General features: G+C 37.9%; 1 protein-coding gene across 13 annotated transcripts in view; it reads right to left on the bottom strand.

Annotated features, from left to right (window-relative positions):
* Nucleotides 1-23,599, bottom strand: part of Mier1 (MEIR1 treanscription regulator) — a 51,431-nt gene that overhangs the window by 24,038 nt on the left and 3,794 nt on the right. For 3 of the 13 annotated variants that reach the window (NM_027696.3, XM_030253776.1, XM_006503401.4), the window contains exons 3-8: nt 23,402-23,478; nt 14,420-14,444; nt 10,606-10,751; nt 2,201-2,359; nt 1,474-1,606; nt 816-880 (exon numbers count right to left, since the gene is read on the bottom strand). In NM_027696.3, coding sequence (NP_081972.2) covers nt 816-880; nt 1,474-1,606; nt 2,201-2,359; nt 10,606-10,751; nt 14,420-14,444; nt 23,402-23,461 — 588 coding nt within the window. In that variant the 5' untranslated portion in view covers nt 23,462-23,478. Of the gene's footprint in view, nt 1-815; nt 881-1,473; nt 1,607-2,200; nt 2,360-10,605; nt 10,752-12,303; nt 12,377-14,419; nt 14,445-22,207; nt 22,328-23,401; nt 23,479-23,599 lie in introns of those variants that run through there. The other 10 variants (XM_006503399.3, XM_006503398.3, NM_001286223.1 and 7 more) reach the window with 6 other exon arrangements.

Raw genomic sequence — 23,599 nt, 5'->3', positions numbered from 1 at the left:
GAAGGTAGTCAAAGTTGCTCTGTGATAGCTGCCATACTTCAAGAGGAACAAATACATATGCAGGCAAAATACCCATACACATAAAATAGTTAAATAAAATAAAACCAAGAAAAAAAGAACAAAACAAAATAAAACATAACAAACTCAAATGGTGTTATTTTTTAAAGAGGTCAGACTAGGCAATTATCTCTTATTAAAGAAAACATCCTTCTACAGAAATCATTTGCTTTAACCAACCACACACAGTGTATACTATTATTTCCTAAGAGGTTCAACTCCTATGCATCGTCATAAAATTAAATCCTACAATTTAACAGTGTGGTTAATTAAATAATGCTATGTAACATTTTAAGGAAAAAAAAACCCTAACGTCTCAAGTTTATTCTAGAAGCTAGTTTTTACATTTGTAGAGGGGCCAGGCCATATAAAACACCAACACTGCATTCAGTCATGCTGAGCTTTCTTTAATAAGTAATGTGAAGTGGGAAACTGCAATCTTAAACCCTGAAAGGTCATATTTTAACAAGGCAACAAGATTCTAATTCTGTACTACCTCAGGCCTATATTAGATATTTGGATTTCTAATATAGGTATGAATATCAATACACTCAGCAAAATACCATTCTACCCACAAAAATCATTTTGTGAAAAGATAAATCTATTTCTTAGTTGGATATATTAATGGGGAACTTAATCAACATTTACCAAATGCTTAAATGTGAGAATAAGGCTAATACATTAAATTCATTAATATATATGATTTATTAAAAATATTCTTTGCTTTTAGAATATTACTATAAGTTTTGAAAAATTACCTTTTTCCAGTCTTCTGAGGGAATATAATCTTCATCTTCTTCAGATTCTTCTTCTATTTCACTATCTAGAATACATAAGAAAATGATACTATAAAATAGACACTTACTCTGTTCATATTGATATTATCTTTGCATTTTTATACCTACCATCAAATATTTAGATATGCCAAAAGGTCTGCTAAATTAGGCCAAGATATTTAAAATCAAGTAATGAACACTGTATAAACAAAGACTGAGACAAAGCAGTATCTTCCAAAGAATGCTCCTTATAGATAAAACTGGGAATTTTGTAGCAAAATTTTGGCGGACAATCAAGTCTGTGTATATTTTAAAAACAATTATTCTCCCCAATTTCTATTTTATACATGCTGGGCAAGCTGTGGCTTGCTTACACTCAAATGAGGATGATTTATAAGGCTGGCTGACTGCTACCATGAAATGGGGCATGGTGGCACAAGCCTGTGATGCCAGCATTTAGAAGACATGAAGATCAGAAATTCAAGGTCATCTTCAGTTACCTCAGGGGTCTGCTAGAGTCTAATCCTCAGAAAGCAATTTCACAATCAGTTAACTCAAATGGCAATAAAACCACATTAGAGTTTTAGGTAATAAAGGAGAGTGGAAATCACATTCTAACTTTAGCAATAATAATACATACTTGTATCAAAATATTTACATCGACGTGGGCGGATTATTTCCTGAGCATCTTGGGAAGTAACAGACTGTGAGGGATCATCATTGGAAGACTGAGTTTCATCCTCCTGACCCGATGAATCCTTTATATTCTCTTCCTACAGAATAAAAAAAGTACTTACAATATGAAAAATGCTGTTGTGGGCCACTGGTCAAATTGTGTTTTAGCTGTCAGATTATAATGAACACACTAACTGTGATGTGATTCTCTGGGTTAGCTCTTCGAACTGGCGTGGGACCTTATCATTAAAGTCCTAGCCATTTACAGAGTTTAGCTGCTCAGGGCGCTTAGCAGTGCTACTTTCTTAGTTTTGATAAAGACATGAAGTTATACCAGGTGTTAATATAGGGAAAGCAATGTGACCCTCATCTATCTGAAATGAACTTTAAAAACTGAATACAGAACTGCCAGTCAGCCTGTATTATTTAAAAGTAACAACAATTTTTTCTTATGTTGAGACTATTTAGACAAAGCAAAAAGAAATCTGAAACGACATAGATCATTTATCTCATGGAAGTGAATCCTAAGGAATTTTCAATTTTTGTATCACCCTTTTCTGTATTTTTATTTTCAAAACTTAATCTTACTGTAAAAAGTTTAGTACTACCTGTGGTTTCATTAATCCTACAGGGATCTTGGAAAATAAATGTTCCATAAATAAGACAAAACCACTGAACATGCACTAACTTACTTTATTTTCTCCACTACAGCCACTGTTATCATCATTATCAGCATCTTCATCATCTTCACCTTCCTCCTCCTCCTCTTCCTCCTCCTCTTCCTCAGGTAACCGAACAGTGCTGTCATAACCATAGAGGCTGAGCAGCTCGTGGATTGGCATGTCGCCTTCCTAAATACACCAAAGTAGGTCAAGCTCTGACATCAGTGATTTTAGGGCTTCCATGCTATAATTTAAAAATCTGTACAGTACTAAATGGACTCTTCTTGTTTTCTTTAGGGCACATATGTGTTGTGTCTAATATGTTCAAAAAATTTAAATTATGAAAAGGAAAATGAAAACCCATTCTTTTATTTCTATAAACTGACCAATTCTAATTGGTCCATATATCATTGTCAATAGTTTGAAATCACGTACAATTTTTGCCATTATTCAGTCCATATACCACAGAAAGTAAGCCCTTATATATATGGATTATTATGAACAGTATCCTAAATCATTTGGGGTAAAGAAGAGTAATTAGAAAACAGAATATCATCTGATTCCATAAGCCCAGAAAGGGAGACTAAATCCCCTGCTCAGACAAAGCACACTGGAGGAACATAGCAATTACATACAAAATGATATTAAATCACAAAGCCATCCATCCATACTTTTCTAAGGTACTCTTCATCTGCACATAATACCATTGCTAGCATTGCTAGCTACAGAACTATTACATTAACTCTATCACAGAAGGAAATAAGGAAATATGGACACACACATTACAGAATTTTCTTAAAAAATAACAGAAATTGCAGCAGAATATAGCCAGATTTTCGTCATCTAACTCTAAAGGTTGATAATCTTACTAGTGTGTCTTAGGGTCTCAGTTGGGACCTTCTTCAATCCCTCCAAAAAATATACCCAGTATGAATAAAATGAAGAAACAGCCTTATTTGGGAAAATAAAATCAGTTTTCTATAGAAGGCAGTTACTAATCAAGTGATATCAAGCATCAGAAACAATAAATTCTGATTATACAAGAAAAAGAAAATCAAAGTCTAACTCAAATTATCTGAACATAGACACACAAACACAAATATATGTATGTGTTCTAAAGAAAGACATACATGTCAATTTAGAACCTAGAGAACTCGTACTCTTTAAGTAAGATAATATATTTTATAATTTTCTATCATGTACTTTGCTGATCAATAGACAGCTAGCTCACATATTAAACACATTTCTGCAAGAGAATATATACACCGGAATGTGTAACATAAGTGTAACACAAAATTAATCTCCCCTCACTTAGAATCCATGCAGGGGTGTGTATGTGTGTGTGTGTGTATATGTATGTGTGTGTATGTGTGTGTGTGTGTATGTGTATGTATGTGTGTGTATGTGTGTTTAGGGAACTCATTGCTCATGCAGAGGACCTGGATTCAGTTCTTAGCACCTTTTAACCGGGGCAGACCACAACTGCCTGTGGCTCCAATTCCAGGGGATGTGACACCCCTGACCTTCTTGGGCACCTGCACCTACATGTACACTCTGACATACATACGTGCACGCATGCACACACACACCCCACCATTTTTTAAACCAAAATAAATAAATAAAATCTAGTAATCATAATCTGTAAATTCCTTATAGAAAAAAAAGACCATTTGATATTTATACTGTACACTGTAAATCAACCTGTGAACCGATTATGGAAGAGAGTTCGGTTCTGAAGGGCCTAATCATATGTAGATGCTACAGTCTGACAAGGAATGGCTGCATACAGCAAGGCCATTAATATGTTTTAGAAAGACTTATTTTATGTATATGAGTATTCTGTCACTCTTCTCAGTCATACCAGAAGAAGGCATCAGATTCTCACACAGATGGTTGCTGGGAATTGAATTCAGGACTCTAGAAGATCAGTCAGTGCTCTTAACACTGAGCCATCTCTCCAGCCCCCCATGCTGTGCTATTTTAAATGTATAACCAAAACCATACTTGAGGTATTGAAGGAACTGGCATGTGGAAATGAGCTGTACCAAGGACACTGAAAACTGAGATTAGGCGTCGATATTTATAAAGAACAGAACTTCAAAACCAACACACAGAGTAAGAGGAGGTGAGAAAAGGGACCTCTTCACACACATTAACAGCCTTCCCACTGCCTTTCTTAGTGGTCAAGCGCCTGAGCTTTGTGCTTTGACTCCCCTTTCTCCAAGAATGAAAGTAGCCAGAAGCACTTAGTCTCCTTAGTTAGCTTACATTATCAGATGGTAATGTTTGCTACTTGTTTATTCATATTAAGGAAGCAAATCAGAGATAGTGCACATGCTGCTTTAAAGACTTTAACCCCTGGCCTCCCAATTCCAGCTTGTGTAACTCCCTTACCCTCACTGGCAGTCAAGTGGGAAGTAGGTTCAGCCACTGAGGTTGATAAAATCAGTAAGAGCCGCTAAAGCTATGTGTAAGAGTCAACCTAAAAGAAACACTAACAGGGCAGCTTGCAACTATCACTCTTAACAGCTCTAAGAATTCATAAACAGCTTGTTCTATTTTTAGTTCATTTTTTAGGACAATGGATGTTACTACTGAAATATTAAGTGACAATTTAACTGAGCTCGTTTAAATGGTAATACTCTGTTTTTAAATCATCTTCTAAATAGACCACAATACTTGGTCTACTCTAAAAACATATCAAACAACTCCCACTCAGGGTCCTGACAACTTGAAAGTGTATCAATAGATACGGATGTTGGTCTTACCCTCTAGTATCTCGGCCTAACATCTTAGATGAGGTGTCTCCAATCTACATGTTTAAAAACTTCCAAGTATGGCTTCTTCATGAGTACAAAAGGCCACTAATTTCACAGGTGTAGGATAAGATACCAGTGAGTCAGCCTTTCCAGTGGGAGGAAAGAAAGCTTAGACATTGTTTTTAAAAATCTTTCACTAACATGACAAATAGCTTACAAAAGGTTAGAAACGTATTAACTGTATAGAAGGGAATTTCACTCTGAAAAACAATAGTTAAATCACATTGTTTTCTTCACTGTAGCACAGACAAGAAGTACAACCCAATTCATAAAATATTATTTCTGAAAAATCTAGAGACACCTCCAATATTCTAAAGGAAGGGCAGAGGTGGGAAGAAAGGTGACCTCACCAATACCTGAAGGGGTTCAAGTAGAGAGACCAGTGACAGAGCAGTGCTCACACAGTCATTACGTCACTCCAACACCAAAACTTCCTGATCAAAGCTTTCCATATTTATTATGCTTTCCATAGTAAATGAAAACTAAACACTTTCCCATTATTATTTCAAAAGGATATAGGCTATGAAAAGATCTGTAATAGATTAATCACAGATGTACTGGGTTTTTGATTTGTTTTACTTTTAAATTTAATTTCTGTAACACTTAAATTTCTTAAACCATTTTTTGTCCAGGTCTGAGCCTCGTTTACTTTTTGTGGTCAATTTTACTCATCAGAGTTAATCTTGGTTGTTCATTAGCATGCAACTGAAGCTAATAAACACTGGTTTTAGTTACATTTTTCAGAACAACTAAGAAGAAAAGTACAAAAGTCTAAAACACATGAAAAAATGACTGAGTCAGTATCCAGCACTACCCAGATTGGGGTGGGGGTGGGGGGAACATGGAAATGTTCACAGCCCTGGTTTACTGAACTCAAGTACCAAGTTTCCATATTGTATTTGATAAAATGTACAAGGAACAAGACTCCACAAAAACTTCAGGCAGAAGGAATACTTCAAGTTCAAGGCCTTGGAGCAGAACTGTGGAGTTCTAGCCAGGACTCCACAGTTAGTACAGAGACAGGCTGGAGTGTAGAGACCATGACCCTCCCACACATCTGGCCATAAACAAACAAACAAACAAACAAACAAACAAACAAACAAATGAGAGAGAGAGAGAGAGAGAGAGAGAGAGAGAGAAAGAAGGAAGGAAGCATAGAAAAGCATAAATGCAGATAGAATAGATAAATTCCTACTAGTGTTATATACTTTTTTGTGTTTTGGGAAAGTCTAGTCTATGTCTAGAGTGACCTGGAACTTACTTTGTAGCCTAAGCTGCCTTCCAATGCATGGTCTTTTCTACCTCAGCTTATGAGTGTCAGAGTTAAAAGTGTGTGCCACCTACAAGCCCATTTTTATTTCTAACTAGAGACAGTTTTAGAAGCAGACCCTCTCTGAGAGGGCAGCACACACTTTCCTAGCATCTATCCCTGGTGGCCTTTATTGGATCCCTCTAGTCTCTCAGCTAAAAGGTGAACACAATACAGTTTCCTTCAAGGCTTTCAGAACATTCTGCCAGCATTGTTCTTAGAGAACACATGGAAAAATAAACACTGAAGACATTAAACCTTATTCAAAGAACACTGACTTTGACATCGTGTGTGTGTGTGTGTGTGTGTGTGTGTGTGTGCGCGCGTGATTTCTAACAACAGACTGGTAGACATTATCTGTGTATTTGGGAATGGGGTAGGTGCATATAAAAGCAGGTCAGAGGACACTGAGTGGCCCTACTCTATTGGACATCGTTGTACTAACATCTATCAATAACCTATTTTATAGAACATGACAGGTGGTTTCATTATTAAAGTCTATATTCTACCAAGTATTAAGGGACTTCATTCAACTTACATTGAAGCATCGTATGAAGAAGCAGTGTTTTATCCTCCACCCAAGAGTAAGGGTACAGAAAAAGGACGACAGAGTACAGAGCTACAGGGCACATAGCACCTTTTCACAGCTCTACATCAGTTTTCTCTGAGAACAGCAGGAATGATACAACTAAGATTTAATTTATCATGTGCCAGACACTGTGCCAAGTGCTTTACGTTATCATCTTCATAAAGATACAAGTTCAACAATGTCAATCAAGTTATATGGTTATGAAATAGCAATTTGTAAGTATGTGCTCATGCTTCCTAACTCACTGGCTTGATTACTTACTTATATATGCACATATATTTTCTTTCTCGAAATCTGACTTCAGGTAAAATGCGATCTGAGATAAGGGCTGAGTAGACAAGACTATGAGGAATATAGACAGACACCAGGTGAATAAAAACAGATGGACATTACAGTGTGCTTTAATAAGTTGTGTAAGCACTGTAACAGTCGGTGGGCAGTCCTATCTGTGTAAGCTAACCAGACACTGGCTAGAAGAAGATTTCAGACAAGTGACATGGTAAGGACTGGCACACAGATGGCTTTTCACTCCGAGGTGAAGACTATGCACTCAGGAGGTGAGTGAGTGCAGGACTCCAGTGAATAGCCCTGATCCCGAGCCCGAGGCTTCGGTGCGTAACTGGACTTGTGTGCAGTGCTTTCAGGTGTGTATTAGGATAGGTTTTGTTAGGAAATTCTCCTGGTACAGTGATAGATAGATGTAGTTGATAGTCATCTTGCTTCTCACTGTGGGACTGGAATTGTGCTCATGCTTGGTCTCTTGAACTTTCACAGAGCACTGGAAAAGGTTAAATTCTGGTACTGGTAATTCACAGCAAATGCTTCATAACCTTTATGTGAACAACTTTAACATTTCTATTAATACCACAACAAACTCCAACCACTTCATCTGATTTTATTAGAATACTTAAATATAAGATTTATGTAACATCTTTATACTGACAATATACAGTTATGACGATACACATCAAAGCTCATATCAACAGTACTCACTGAAAAATTTTTAATTCAAATTGAATGAAATTAAAAGTACCCTCAAAGGATTCTGCTATTTGAATAGCTATCTGTAACGTACTCAGTTGATTCTGATCTGAAAGAACTCAAACAAAGGTGAAAGTGAAATTTCTCAGATTTACTGCTTATTTGTGAATGAATTGTGAAAAATGTGTTCATAATTACATTAAAACAACAAACAAGACAGACTTCAAACAATGAATTATCCAAATAAATCCCCCCGCCCCCGCTCTTGCTTCTATATAAGCAAATGAGCAGCCAGTAAGACAAACTGGTTTATTTCTTAAAAAAAAAAAAAAAAAAAAAAAAAAGATGGTTTGGTTCATTGCTATAAAGTTTGTAACTACACGAAATCTAACACACTGTTTAGCATCAGGTTATGAAAGTTTTAGATATGGAGCTACTGAGACCTAAGACTTTATGTGGAAGTCGGGAGTTTCTGAATAGTAAAACTGCTGGAGATGAAAACACATAGGATTAGTTCTAGTCTTTTTCTTCCCTTTTCTAACCTCTAGAGATTTAAATTAACATTTCCAAAAGAAAAAAAGCAGTGACTGACTACCCTGTTACTTTTAAAGACTGTCCCTAACCTCAAACACAGTAAGAGGCTCTGTAATAATCAATACACAATATAGCCACCAAAAATAAATACAGTTCTCTGGTCAAAGTTTAAAACAATTGCATAGGCCCTGTGGATAATATTAGTTTTAGTAACTAAATGATCCCAACAGGACCCTGGAAAGACTTAACTAAATGATATCAGGACTCCATTCAATCCCCAACTAAATTCTGAAACACAGATAATTATTATACAGAGTACTACCCTCCATTTCTCTGTACCAGCACTGTTTCTGTTATACACTTCTTTTATCATGGAGCGTATTAGGTCATACATGTAAGTTTTATTAGAGAACATCATCTTGTCTTGTGTAATTAATGAAGGGCATAGGTATTACCTATAGGTACAAATGTGTATAAACTGTGGTGAGAAAACAAAACTAAGCCGTAATGACAAGGACAGAGCACATGATTAGCATACAGGTATGGCAACACCAAATCCAGAGAAGGCAGAGAATCCAGACCCCAGAGTGTCAAGTAAAACTCAAACCTGGAACAAACCAACTACTCCAAGAATAACAGCAGTTACTAACATACAGCCTAACAAGTTATCTGCGGTAAATGGAAAAAGTCCTATCAAGCAGCTGGTTTTACAGCAAGATTAAGAAATCTAGATTTTCTTTAGTTATCTGAGGTTAAAATAAAAGGGCTTATACTTTAGAAAAGTTATTGCAGATACTGAATGGAAATATAGTAGACATATAGTAAAACATGAAATAGGAAAACCAATTAGAATGTGGTCATAATAGTCTAGGATAGAAAAATACCTACTGAGGTAGATATGGAGCAAGAACTGGTTGGAGATATTTTAGTGGGGAGAAGTGACAGGCTTATTTATAAACTCAATGCTGGTAATGAAGGAAAAGTTCTTCCTGGTTCCAGACTTAAGCATCAATGTAAATAAATGTAAGTATTTTTTAAAGTGACAGTTTGTTTGTTTTGGTTTGGTTTGGTTTTTTGTTTGGTTTTTCTGAGACAGCGTTTCTCTGTGTAACTCTGGCTGTCCTGGAACTCCCTCTGTAGACCAGGCTGGCCTTGAACTCAGAAATCCACCTGCCTCTGCCTCCCGAGTGCTGGGATCAAAGGCGTGCGCCACCATGCCTGGTTAAAGTGACAGTTTTTATAGACAGCAAGAACAAGTAATAAGGGAATACTAAGTTTAGAGGTATTTGCTGAGCTTCTAGAGAAAAAGTCAAGTTGGTGAATAAAACCAGAAATATTAATGTTAATCCAGAAGTACAAACTAAAAAACACTGAGCAGAAACCATGAACTTCGAACTTTGGTAGTTTTCAGACTTGTTATGCATGTGGCTCAAACTTGCTTTGTGCACATGTAGACAGACTGGGAGCCCACTCTGGGGAGATTTGCTGTACTTAGGGTCTACTGTATATTCTAATGCAGCTGACCTTCATAGGACATTCTGATCACTTATCCAGTAAAGAAAAGAAGTATAGGTCTAGCACCAATAATCAAAATAATATATAAGAAGGGTGTTGATGGCATATACTTTTAATCCCAGCATTGGAAAGGCAGGAGCTGGTGAATCTCTGTGAGTTCCAGGACAGCCAATGCTACACAAAGAAACAATGTCTTGCAAAACCAAACAAAACAAAACTGGGACCTTTACATGAAAAAGAACATTCAGAGAAGGCTGAAGAAAAAATGGGAGAATAGGGAAAGTCAGAGAGTGAACGGAGAATACCACTGAGAAAAGTTCTCCAACATGAAAAGAACAAGGGCAATCCTGACAGCAAGAGACTTAAGGAAGGAAACAGGTGACATTAGCATATCTACTCACTCTGAAGAGAGTAAATAAAAGATGGAGTAACTCAAGAAAAAAAAGGTCCCTGAGAGAATATTTAGGATTCCTTCATGGTCCATTTCTGATACAGATGTATATTTTACTGAAAATCATTACTGAATTCCTTTATTTTATCCATTTTTTAAAAGCCTCAACTTCAACTATTAAATAAATACTCCACCAGCATAAATAAATAAATAAATTTCCAGCATAAACAGCACCGAGGTCTCCATGTCCCCCTCTCCACATGTTGCGCAGCTTCACCCCTAGTGAAGGTCATTTACCCTCGCAAGATCCTCTATTTCAGAACTGAAGTTTGTCTCTCCTTCCATCATTTCTTCTTCTTCTAATGTTCGCTCATCATCAAAATCATGAACCAGCATGTCAGCTGATGGATCAAACTCATGGTCCTCTGATGTTGCTGAGCCTCCTAGTAAAGAACATTTCAGATGTATGGTAAGCCAGATTCAGTGCATCTTACAGTGTTATTTTAGTATATATGCAGTTTATTTGAATGTATGTCAAAAAGGATCAGAAAAAAGATACAGTAAATTTTTCTGCTTTAAAAAATTATCTTTACTCATCACATTATAAAGAAAAATAAAAGCTCTATCTAAAGAAAGAATAGTCTTTTGTGCAGAGGGAAGAACAAAACAAAACAATGCTTTAATTACCCAATTAATGTTTGAGTCTCTCTGGTCCCAGAAAATACCATCATCTCTCACAAAATAAACTTTAGGTCAAAGACAGGTTGCATATATTACAGTGGATATGCCACTCAGTCCAGGTATGTGGTAGGCTTGTAGAGGTATGCTCTGACACTTGCACAACCACCTGAGTTTATCAGTATGTTGCTGTTAAGCAACATCTGTCTGTCTAGTGAAAATACGTTATATCACAGGAGTATCTTGAAAACATATTTTAATATTTGAGTAGTTATCTTGAACTTAAACAGTTGATTTTGATCTGAAATAACTCGGAGGTTATAAGAGTAAAATGTATTAAGACATATAAAATTTTTTAATCATAGGTAGTTCAAATAATTCAAAGGAACTGTATATCCTAACCAATATTTAGCCTGGCTTGGGGGGAATGCTAGTAGAATCAATAGGGTTATCCTCAAATAGACAAGAGAAGCTGGGAATATGGGTGTTCTGTAGACGTTTCCCACATTTTGATTACTGCCAAACCAAGACTTCAGTCTGGAAAAGTACTGCTTGCTTATAAACAAGTGTGCCATGCTAAAGGTTGCATTAACAGACAGGCCAGCATCCTTGTCTCACTTTATTTAAGAGAATCATTAAGTAAAATGAAGAAACCACGGCATTCGGATGGATCTGAGTCCTTGAGTCAACGCTCACATTTTCAGAACCATTTCTTTTACCATGTGCCAAACAATAAGCACAATCATTTAACAAACATCTCAGAACTCAAGAAGGGTATAAGGTAGGTATTATCGCCCCACTTAAAAGGGGGAGGAGGGAGAAAGATGCAAGGCTTAAGGAATGTAAGCAGCATTTCTAAATGCTGACCAGCAGTGACAGCTAAGATGGAACTAAATCCTAGCTATAACTTCAACTACTGTGCTCCAAACTTCTCCCAAGTCCTCTACATATCTTGTCTCAAAAGCCACTTAAGGAGAACCTAAGCTTCCCACCACGCTTGCCCTGTACACCCTGACAGGAGGAAGTGCATCTGGCAGATACGATGCTTTTTGAGAAGTGTTTGAAAAATGATATTAAATATAAAATAAGTACAAATGCTATTCTATTTTATACTAGATTTTAATCAAAATCATTATGCAAGTTTCAGAAGGATTTATATAAAAAAAAGAAAAGCATCCTGTCTTAATTCTTGTAAGAGACTGTCTTAATTTCATTGGTATTCCAGAAGCTGAATTACTGGACAGGAGAGTCCGCATGAGAGCATGATTTAAGGACATTAATTGGAGTTTTAGTCTTATCATCTTTTCTTTCACTTGCCTGAAACTTTTCTTCTGACATTAGCAATCAACAATGAAGTGTTTTCACAGAGCAGGCCACACTTATATTCACCCTTGCAGATAAAAAGACTCTTTTTAATAAACCAAAAAAGCTCTATTACTAGAGCTGGAGAGATGGTCTAAGGATTTTGCTTGTGCAGAACACCTGGGGTCAGTTTCTAGCACCCACCTTAACTCAAGTTCTAGAGGACTCTTCCGAAATCTGTGAGTACCTCTGCACAGTACATACATAAATATACAGGCAAAACACCCACCCCTACACAAAAATTACATCTCTATCCCTCTCTTTGGATATATTAACCTAAGCATAATATAATTCTTATTGAGTATAGATATTGCCAAAAGCCACGGTAACTCACTAGAACACAGTTCCAAATCATGAATGTCATATTACTTACCTGAAGTCTCTATCATTTGCCATCATTCGTGACAGTTCTACCTGAAGGCCTGTCACCTCCCTCCCTCTCTATACTAAATGCTAAAGTATAATTGAGCTTCTCTTTTTATTCCAACTTTTTTCCCACATAAATACCACATATAAACTTTTAAATTTAACTATTTTCTTGCCATAATTGATGTTTGTTTGGTATGAGTTTTTACTACCTTATTTGTACGCAGTAACTAAACATCCTTTTATTGTCTGCCAGATGCTAGGACCATTGTTAGGACAGTTCCCAGAGAGGGAGCTCAATAATAAGAATGTCTTTTGCTTTGCACAAGTATTTTGCTATGGAATTAAGATAAATCTCTCCTTTGTCTTCTACCTTTGGACTACTAAAAGGTATCATCTTTCAAAGGGAGAGATAACTCTAGGGTAGTGTATCATGTTTTCCCACTTAATCACTTTAAAAACAAAAAACCCTCCCCTCTTATAACTCTTACATATACCAATTTTGTACTGTGCCTGCACTTTGACACTACTAAGCCTACAAGCAAGTCATTTAGCCCAGTCATGTAACAATGACTGCTAGCACTGACTTCCAGGTACAGATGCCAGGAAAAGCAGGACAGACTTTGACAGTTAAATGTGTTTTCCCTGTGAGGGAGGAATCTATCCTTAATTCTATCAACTTCAGTAACACTTTGTAATTTGTTGCATAGCAACAAATGTTCTTCCTGTTAAAGACCTAGTATCTATAAATTTATTGATGACTGCCTTGAAAAGAAAAATCTGAAGATTACATAGACACTAGGAACAAGTAAAACTTATTTGTGGTTTTGAAAGAAAAAAGTAATGAAAATATTTCTATATCCCACAACCAATATAGTGATGTAACACTTTTCTGATCTCAGATTACTTCTAACTCCTACCATCCTGAACTCATTTACAAACCACAAAGGTAAAAAACTAGTCACAAAGACCAATGAACGTTACTCTGGCATACAAACAAATGAAGACATTTTCAGCTGAAATAAAGACAAAGGCAAATGTGCAGTGACCACTCAAATCATTTACATTAAATCTAACTGTCAGAGCATAACAATTTATGTCCACAGAAAGCAACCTGGTTTATTAAAAAGGACTATTCATTAAGCGCATAAAAAACTTTCTAAAAATTACAATATAAATGTTGATTGCTTCAATATTCAAAATTCAGCAACTTGATGCTACACTTTTGCTAAATATTCAATATGAGATATTTTCAAACAAAACACACCTCAGAGGGCTCCCTTCCAAGGAGGGCAACAATATGTTCAGTATTGAAGGGAGAATATAAAAACCATAGAAAAACAGGTATGAGTATATATACAGCCTAGCATACTCGGATCTAAAAACAAATCTGTATATTTACAACACAACTCCTGCAGAATGGCTGGCTTACTTTATTTTACTATGCCCCTCATTGGTGAATAGGTTTTTCCTCAAATAAAATGTTCTGAGTATCTTTAAGCTAACTCCTTTTCAAAAATATTATTTTGTATACTTTCAATTAAATAGCTATTTTAAACTGTAAGAAACACATACAGCAGGTGAGGAGAGTGGAAGGAGGGAAGGCGAGGGAGGAAAAGAGGGGAGCGAGCCCAAGCAGCCTTTACGTGAATAGGACAAATATGAGTCAAACAGGATTATAAAAACACATTAAAAAAATACTTACCTGGACTTGAAGACTCAACAGATGGCTGAAGGGAAAAGAAAACAAATTAGCATTTTTGTGTATTATACCTTTATAAACATTATAAGAACTACTCTGACTAACGACACCAAAACAACAGTAAGTTTTAATGTCTAACACAAACTAAAATTTTTCACATTAATTTTTCGCTTCCATTATGCTTAAACCTAAAAGAAAAACCTGAAACATTCTTGATTTAGAAGCAAAAATAGTAATATAAAATTAATTCACATTTAAAAAAGAAATATAATTCTCAAAAATATATAATTAACAAGTATGATTTTAAATCTTAACATCTTTAGAAATAGGTGTTCTCCTATTTATACTGAAATAACTATACACAAGTTTGCTAGCAAATGGTCTCTAAAGTTTAAAAAAAAAAAAAACAAGAGGTAGAAAATCCCACTTCCCTACCACCATGGTACTAGGAACAGAACCCAGAGCTTCAGACATGTTCATGCCAGGCAAGTGTTCTACCGACAACTATGTTCCCACCTCAGCCTCCAGTGATAAGATGGTTCTGAAGTCCAGGCTGGCACTGATCTCAGCACCCAAGTGCAGAGCTTGCAGGTGTGCAGCAGCACTAACCACACCATTACTGGGCTGCTCACTCAGTAACACAACAAAACACGGAAAAATATAAAGATAACATTGGTAGCAACGGCTTTCACTAATTGCCGCTAGAGAGTGTGGTTATTTTCTCAATTTAACTAACTTACAATTATAAACAAATCATCTTTAAACATGGAGTTCCTTCTAGACAAATCCAGTAACATGGAAAAACTTAGATGCCAATCCACCCAGAACTACGTGTGGATGTTGTGAGAAGGCAGAAATCACTAGCAAAACATGGAGCATGTTATTAAGAGTTATTTCTTCTATAAACACAACAGGGCCAAGAGGCAAGGCAATAAACAAATGGAGAAAATGTCCAGTTTTCAAGAGCCAGGGATTTAGACCGATCTGTGTGAGGTATTTTAGCTCCACTTGAGAGCCGCCTACGCCATGTTACTGTCCTGAGTGCGGCTTTCCACAGTGAGCTGGCTCCTTTGGAGGCACACTTTTGCAAAGGTCCATTTTTACCTCTAAACTTCTGTAAAAAATAATTCATCCCTTCAGCCTGGGTTTTCTACTATCATCATCCAGCAAACCCGAATGATGGCGTGATGTAGGCAGTCCTATGCATTTCCTACACCACACCATCAATATTTAAAAGTGACCATGCCAGAACAGTCACTAGAGCTTAGTTTGGTTTCTCTGATGGGAAGCTGGAGAGCAGGATGCTACAGAAAGAACACTATAACTATAAAAGGGCAGAGCCACACAATTCTGACATAAAACAGGTATACACACCACTCAAATTATCCACATAAACATTTTAAATCTTTATCCCAACTATAAAGCCTGACCTTTGGACAATTACACAGTTTAATGACTTCATTTGGCGCCAAGTTGATCAGTACCAAATTCCTTTCCCCTTTTAAGTAAATGTTTGAAATATATATATGGTATAAACAACCATATTTCCTTATGGATTAGGATTCAAAGAAAAACCTCCAGAACATTACTTTTTTTTAAACATTCCAATAATGTTCCACAGTTTTCTGATTAAAACAATATCTTTCTGAAATCAAGTATGGTAGCATACCTTTAAACCTAGCACTCAGGAGGCAGAGGGGAGCAGAGTTTGGTGAGTCTGAGACCAGTCTGGTCGACAGATTTCCAAGCTAGCCAGAAATATACAGTGAGACCTATCTTGGGGGGCGGGGGTGGGGAGGGGGGGTAGCAACGACACACACCTTCTGCCTAACAGTAATACTACTGGACAGGAAAGGTTTAATGGCATTAGCTGTTATCAATAATGGGACACTGAATATGGAAACTGCATATTTCAGTTTATAAGAACATCTCACCAACAGTGACAATACCATACTGATGAATATTATCAGCAAATAGTTGCCACCTTGAAATTTTAAAAAGGTCCTAAATACTTTCTACTCCTTAAGGGGCCTATGTTTATAGGACTGGCACCATTGTTGAATACAGGGTTCTCCACTGAACACATCTCTTAATGTTTACAGAGAGCTGACATTCTGTCAGACACACTGGGCTTGTAGGAAGGTAGCATTCACAGACTGGAGAGGGACAGTACATGCTAAGTGTCTATATATTTTAGTACTTTATGTGGCAAATAAAATGTTATCAGTTTAGGAGGGAAAGGTGAGACTAGTTTATTGTAACTTAATTGCATCCAATTAAATCATTACCTGCTGAAAACAAGCATTTTAAAAGTTCTTATTGTGAAATTTTACTCAAATGACAAAAATGATTACCTTCTGAGATAAACTTGAGTTTAAAATCACAATATATGGGTTTCGATATAGAATGAGAGCACTTTTGTAAAATGAAAGAGAACAGCAGAATTTACACTCATAGTGCTACACATTCTCAATGGAATTACTTTATTTTAATCATAAATGTGGCATCAGCACCTCCTCTGTCCACTCACTTCATACAAGAGTAAACCTGGGCCGCGCACTGAACAGGAGAAGGTTCCGTGGTGCCGATAAAGGAAGAGCTGAGGTGGCTCCTCTCTCACCTCTAAGACAAGCCAAACCTCCCTCTTCTCTTCTCTTTCCTTGTTACTTTCCATTTCTAACATCTTTTTCACCAGCTCAAAGCATGTTTCAAATATAAAAACAAGTTGGTACTTATCTCGCTTAACGGTTATATTTCTTTAGGAACTAATATCCTTATTTAACCATCTTCTCCAAGACAGGCTAGATCATTTAGCTTTTAATATTTAAAAAAAATTATGAGCATAAGCAAAAAGAATTAGGGAATTAAAATGTCCTTAAAACAGACACAAACATTATTACTGCAAAAAACTATGAATGAGTGTAACTATTCGGGGTATCTTTTACCAACTTCAACATAGCCTACCATGACACCTATTAGCCTACATCAAAATATATGTGTTCATGTGTGTTTGTGTGTATATTACTTATTACTCTAGCTTGTTCAAAGCAAAGAGTTGGGTAAAACTTTTAAATTCATTATTTACACAGTTTAGAAATGATACACAGCTCTTCCAAGAAACAGAACACCATGAGTTTGTTATGAAATGAAGTGACAGAGTTATGTGTTTGGGATAAAAGAAGAAATACTAAAAAATATATTAGGAGTTTAATAAAATCAATAGTAACAGCTACATCCAGGGAATGAGTAATTGTTTAATGAGTAATTGCATTACTCATTTTTTTTAAAAAGAAAATGAGGATTGTTTTGTGGAATTCTACATCTTTTAAAATCTTTTTAAAAACTAGTACTTTTAACTATTTGTTAATTATAATTTTAAAAAGTTAGTCTTTTTGGCACATATATGTTTATGTAAGACAGAAAGCATTAACACTAGGCAGAGGACATCAAAGATAACAACAGGCTGAAATATAAGCAGGAGCTCTGCTAAACTGCTCCAGTATGCCTCCCCACTCCACAACTGTGTCATGTTTGTTGATAAGGTCACTGTTCTAACCTCAGAGCTTCAACCATGTTCAGTTTTTTGCAATTCTCTAAAACAGAAAACTCTAATTTCTGAGAGTCAAAGACCAAACCTAGAAAAGAGACTAGATAGAATACTGTGATTATTTTTACAAAAATCATGATCAAAGATTCATTGTATCTTCAATGCAAAAAAAAAAAAAAAACAAAAAACAAAACAAAAAAAAAACCTTAGTGACTTTGCCCCTCAAAACAATTCTATCACCATTTCTTTAAGTGTTGCCATCACTATTTAAGGAAGATTGTTGGTAAGTCAGATTCATAAAGGATGGAGGAACCAAGCTAAGTGGGAGTGGGGGCATCATATTCCAGGATGCACACGGTGTCATAAGCTTTCCACTGTCCTCTCCTCCACACAGATGATGTCACTGAGACCTGCCTTTCCTCTCAGGATGCCACTCCTCTGCAGACCACTTGAAGGTGATTTCCCAAGGCAGAATAGTATTATGGAAGATAAACGCCAGGAACTCAGAGTCTGGTTTGGGACCTGACTGTGTGCTACACAGAGGACAAAAGTGCACAAACCCTGACCAGTTTCATTTTCTCTATGGTGAAAAGCCTTACATTTCTTTAAGTGCCTTTAAAACCTAGATTTACTTTCACTATGCACCACTCAAAATGTGGCCAAAGGGTGGGTAAGTTTAATATTGCTTTCTGACTTGATTTTTTAAATTTATGACTACAGGAAAAGGCTATGCCAGCTGGCACGAAGCTATTGTGCGGTGTTTCTTTAGAAATGCATACGCGTGCGCGCACACACACACTTTTAAAAGTTATACAGAAAATCCCAAGCAGCGGTTAAGTCATATCGGAAATTGATTAGTTTCACCATTACCTTAAACTCACTTCTTTTATTTCTCCCACCTAGGTTATTAATAAGTGTGTTGGCTCTTAGTCCCACCAAATTAAGTATTTTAAAACTCAGACATCACTGGAGTTCCTATTGTGGATAGTTTTGAGGAACAAATAATAAACAATGAAAATGAAACTCATCACCACTATAGACAACTGTTTACAGTTTTAATTCACTGCTATTAAAGAGGGGAAACTAACCCTGAAGAGAAACAACTCCATCCAATTCCTTAAAAACACACAAAACAAAATCCAAGTAAATTCAAATAATGCTAAGCAAAGAATATGGGTTTTGTGTGTGTGTGCGCGTGAGTGAAAGCTGGATGGATGTGATATATGTAAATTATTATTGTTGAAAATATGTACTGTAAACCAATACATTAAGGAAGTCCATTTAAATATTTTGTTAGCGATGTGAAGTTCAGGTGAAAAAGATCTTAAATTGTACTGTGGCTTTTTTTTTCTTTTAGCATCCATCTATGTTTACATACTCTGAAATTTAAATGACAAAATTCTTTGTTCCCAAAGGTCCCTGCACCACACTCCTTAAAAAGCCCTAAGGATCAACTATTTCTTCCCCTTATTTTTTCCTCCTCGCTGACTTTGTAAAACTGTGACTTCTTTGTACTTTCCTCCCTTTAGTGTAACTATGAGAGCCTGCTTCAATAACCTTACAGTATGTAATCTTAAGGGATAATAAGCTGAGAAATATTACGAAAGAACTACGAAGGGGAACATGTACTAACTCTTCTGTGTACAACAAATTCATTTAATGTTACCAAAATTGAAGAACCACTAAATGTATTCTTCCTATATGAGTTCACGAAGATGACAAAGATCCGTATAAAAATGAACTGCTACCAACTCCAATCATATTTAATGCCAGTTATAGTTCACAAATCAAGTACTTTTCTTGGAAAAATAGGGTCAGGCGCATTCTCGGAAGAGGGGAGAGCAGAATACTTAAGATGTGGTCCGAAGCCTCACTTCTTTAGTGAGTGTCAAGTCCCCTACATTTAAAAATAAATGGACACTGCCCCAGCTCCTCTTACTCAAAAGCACAACAGTTCAGAATGCAAATGTTTGCTGCATACATCATAAACAATAACCCCATGAAAAGTCTATACGGAGGTAAAACATTGTTAACCAATCATCTCGCCACCATTTTTTTTCCAGGATTACTGTTAAAAAAAAAAAACCCTCAATTATTAAAAAACTGAGACAAGGAAAATTATAAATTTACTTTTCTCTTCACCTATTTTAGGATATTTTTGTTGACATGTAAAATTCCTTTACTCCTCTAAGTTTATGAGACCCTTGGGTTGTATCCTACACAGTCAAAGCAAAGGGCAACCTATAGGCAATTTAAGAATATAAAATATATACCAGGTCATTAAACAATGCAATGAAAATGAAAGTCAAGTTCCTAAGATTGACCCATCCACCTGTTCCTGCAAGCCCCAAGTCTTCCCTCTCCACATGATGGGATACCTAAGAAGAGCAGCTTACACTAGAGAACAAGATAGTGGCCAAGGTGGGCACACTTCTCCCATTCTCACATGAATGCAGCCACTTTTCATTTCTATAACAAAACACTGCATGCTGGCACTCAGTTTTTTTGGTGACGTTTCTTTAGGTTTCCGTGTTTTCGTATCAATAACGTGCCACGGAGTGTGACTGTCCAACCACATAGACCTGAGGCCACAGCACAGCAGTGTAGCAAATACTACATATATCCTGTAGATTTTCAGCAAACGGGAGCCCAGGGAAGGTTAGCTGATAAGATGCCTGAAAAGCCATCTATACACTCTACTTCCTCTTGTAGCACAGGAGCCCAGGGAAGAAAGGCTGGTGGATCACACCCAGGCATATCTATGTCAAGTAAAAGTAATGCGACCACTACTCATGTCTTGCAATTCTTTGACTATGAATAGGAAAAAAACCACCTGAAAACACAACTAATGCGTTTTAGCGCTAAGTAATATCAAGTCTTCTCAATACTGGCAGCAAACAGTCCAGCTTCCAGGAAAGCTCCTCTTCTTTTAGTAGCAAATAAATAAATAACATTTAAAATTTCAGAACATCAACCTAAAGGTCACTGTATAACAGAAGAACAAGTTAACACTCCAGGAAGCTTGACTGGTACAGGAAAGGCACATCTTATGTTTCTGTAGCCCAAGGCTTACAGATATTATGTATAAACAAAAGTAGTCACTCTCTACTTCTCTGCTTCATTTAGCAAATGAAGGAGTTGAAAACTGAGAGCTAAGTGGTAAATAAAATCAAATACTTCCTCAATCTATTTTTGGGTGCTCTCGACAGAAAAACATGAAGATGTTTAGCAATCTTACTGCTTTATTAATCAAGTGTTTACAAGATTTGCCTCAAGAGAGATCCCATTAAGTCCAAATATAACAATATGAACTCAGGGGGAACAAACAGTAACGAAATTCACCGACTAAAAATTAAACAAACCACAGGACCGATGGCTTAAAACCAGACAAAATATTAAAATTTCCTACAGCACATTCTAAGATCTAATTACACCTAAAGCAACTTGCTTGCCTACCCATCTGAGAACACTAACCAAAGGAACTTGTTTACTAGGAAATGAAGCTAAGGCTGGGGGGGAGGGGGGGATGTGGCTCGTAGTAGAGCGCTTGCTTATCTGCCTTGACAAGAACCTTGGGTTCTATCCTACAGCAGAGGGACAAGAGAAACAAGAAAAGTTTTCTCTAAGAAGAGCAAAATAAAAGGTAAATAATTACAGGCACCTTTGATTTGTAAGTTTTTAGCCTAGTTGGTTCAGGAGCTATAGCGTGGAAAAGAAACTTGGAGGTTCGGCCAGGGGGAAGAGTCCCAAGCTGGATAGGGCCTACTGGGTTAATTTCTCCTGCTCACCTCTCCACTATCAGGAAAACTACTAAACTAACCCAAGGTGTGTCAGCCTGCTCGCCCCCTGCCTAGACGGCAGGTCAGCAGTCGCGGGCTGGCGGGGGTGACGCGGGCTGGCGGGGGTGACGCGGGCTGGCGGGAGCAGCGACTTCTGGGCTCGCGAGGGAAGAAAGTTCGCGGGAGCAGGCAGAGAGGAGTCCGCGGGCCGCGCCGGCCGGCGAAGTTGCGCCCTGGGCGGCTTCCGGACGGGCGCCCTCGCCCGCTCCTCCCGCAGCGGCCGCCTCCCAACTGCCTCAAGTCCGACGGCGCCTCCGCGCCCAACTTAGTTTCGGGAAGCCCAGCCGAGCGGCCGGGCCGGACAACAGGTGGGCAGCGGCGCCGCAGGCCCGGCCCCGGCAGGCCCGCGCCTCCCGCCCGCAGCCCTCCACCGAGGCCCCGCCGGGGAGGGGCGCTCGTTCTTACCTCCGCCATGTTGGCCGCGCCACCGGGTCACATCGCCGCGGCGGGTCGCGGCCAGAACCCGGATGTGCGCCTGGGCCGCGGGGCTCCCGCTGCCTTCTCCGCCGCCGCTTCGGCGGGAACGCGCAGGAGCCGCCCGAGCGCGCCACCACACCCCGCTCCGCCCCCTCGCGGCGCCCCGCTCGGCGGGACGGGAGGGGAGAGGCCAGCGGGCGCGCGCGGAGCAGGGAGCGCGCGATCCCGCGGCCGCCGTCCCGGGGGAGCGCGCGAGGGGCGGGCCCGGGCGAGCCCGGGGCAGTCCGCGCGCGAGGTCCGGAGAGGTCCCCTCAGGGTACTCACTTTGCAGGAGAAAAAAACCTCCTATTCTACCGGTCGGTCACTTCTGAAGTGCTTTTGCTGGGAAAGAGATGTTGCCTGGGCGCGACAGCAACACGAAACGCTCTGACAAATACTTCCCCTGGTGATTCCTAGCAAGAAAACTCCAACTCCCCCAAATTGGCCCAGCGCAAAGATGAAGAGTAGAGAACATTACATTTTCCTCACTTTTTGTGATGCCAGGAGCAACACAGCTCTGCCACGGATGAATTTTTGCACAAATATACAAAAGTTTCAAATGTAAAGTAATGCTCTTCTATGGATATGCCTACTTGACTGCACGGAGACAGAACGTACATATTTGCAATGCCTAAAATACTTGCAAGTAGAAAGTTTGTTTTAATGCACTGCTAACTGGCCTTGAGGTCCATACTGATAATGGCCAGGGCCAATGATTTATCTGGTTCCCTAAAGTAGATAATTTAGGCAGATATTAAAATGGGCAGTAAGTTTAAAAGCTTTTTTTTTGTTGTTGTTAAAGGCCAGCGTTTTTTCCGACATGATTAAGTTTTTCAAAAATGACTACCAAAAATCAATCAGTTAAATGATACTCATTACCTCTGAGGAATATACCATGGTTAAAAAAATCATTGCACAAATGTGTACATACAACTTTCTTAAACATCATACTTATAATGCACTTGGGAGAATGCTGATTTCTGAAATGATTTCTATTTCCTTAAAATTCTAGATTCCATCAAGCCTTTTCCCATTTCTTAACACTGGACATGAACTTGAAAGTCTTAAGCCCAATAACAATTTGTGCATGAATAAACTGCATGTATAGGTATACGAAGTAGCTGCTAAGTGAAAGGACATTACCTTGTAATTTGACAGGAAAAGAATCCAGAGACAGTCTGTAAACCAATTAAACATAAACATCTGATGCACATTTTCTACTGAAAGAAAAGCAAGGGAAAGAAGAGAAAGGAAAACTTTTAAGGTTCCCAAATCTACAAACAATTCTTACCATTTACTGCACTTGTTATAGTATTTTCACTTTATTTTAAAGATTATATA

Source organism: Mus musculus, chromosome 4 (assembly GCF_000001635.26).
Source record: "Mus musculus strain C57BL/6J chromosome 4, GRCm38.p6 C57BL/6J".
NCBI lineage: Eukaryota > Metazoa > Chordata > Mammalia > Rodentia > Muridae > Mus > Mus musculus.
The sequence above is the reverse complement of the archived record's forward strand: the minus strand, read 5'-3'. Positions and strand labels throughout refer to the sequence as shown.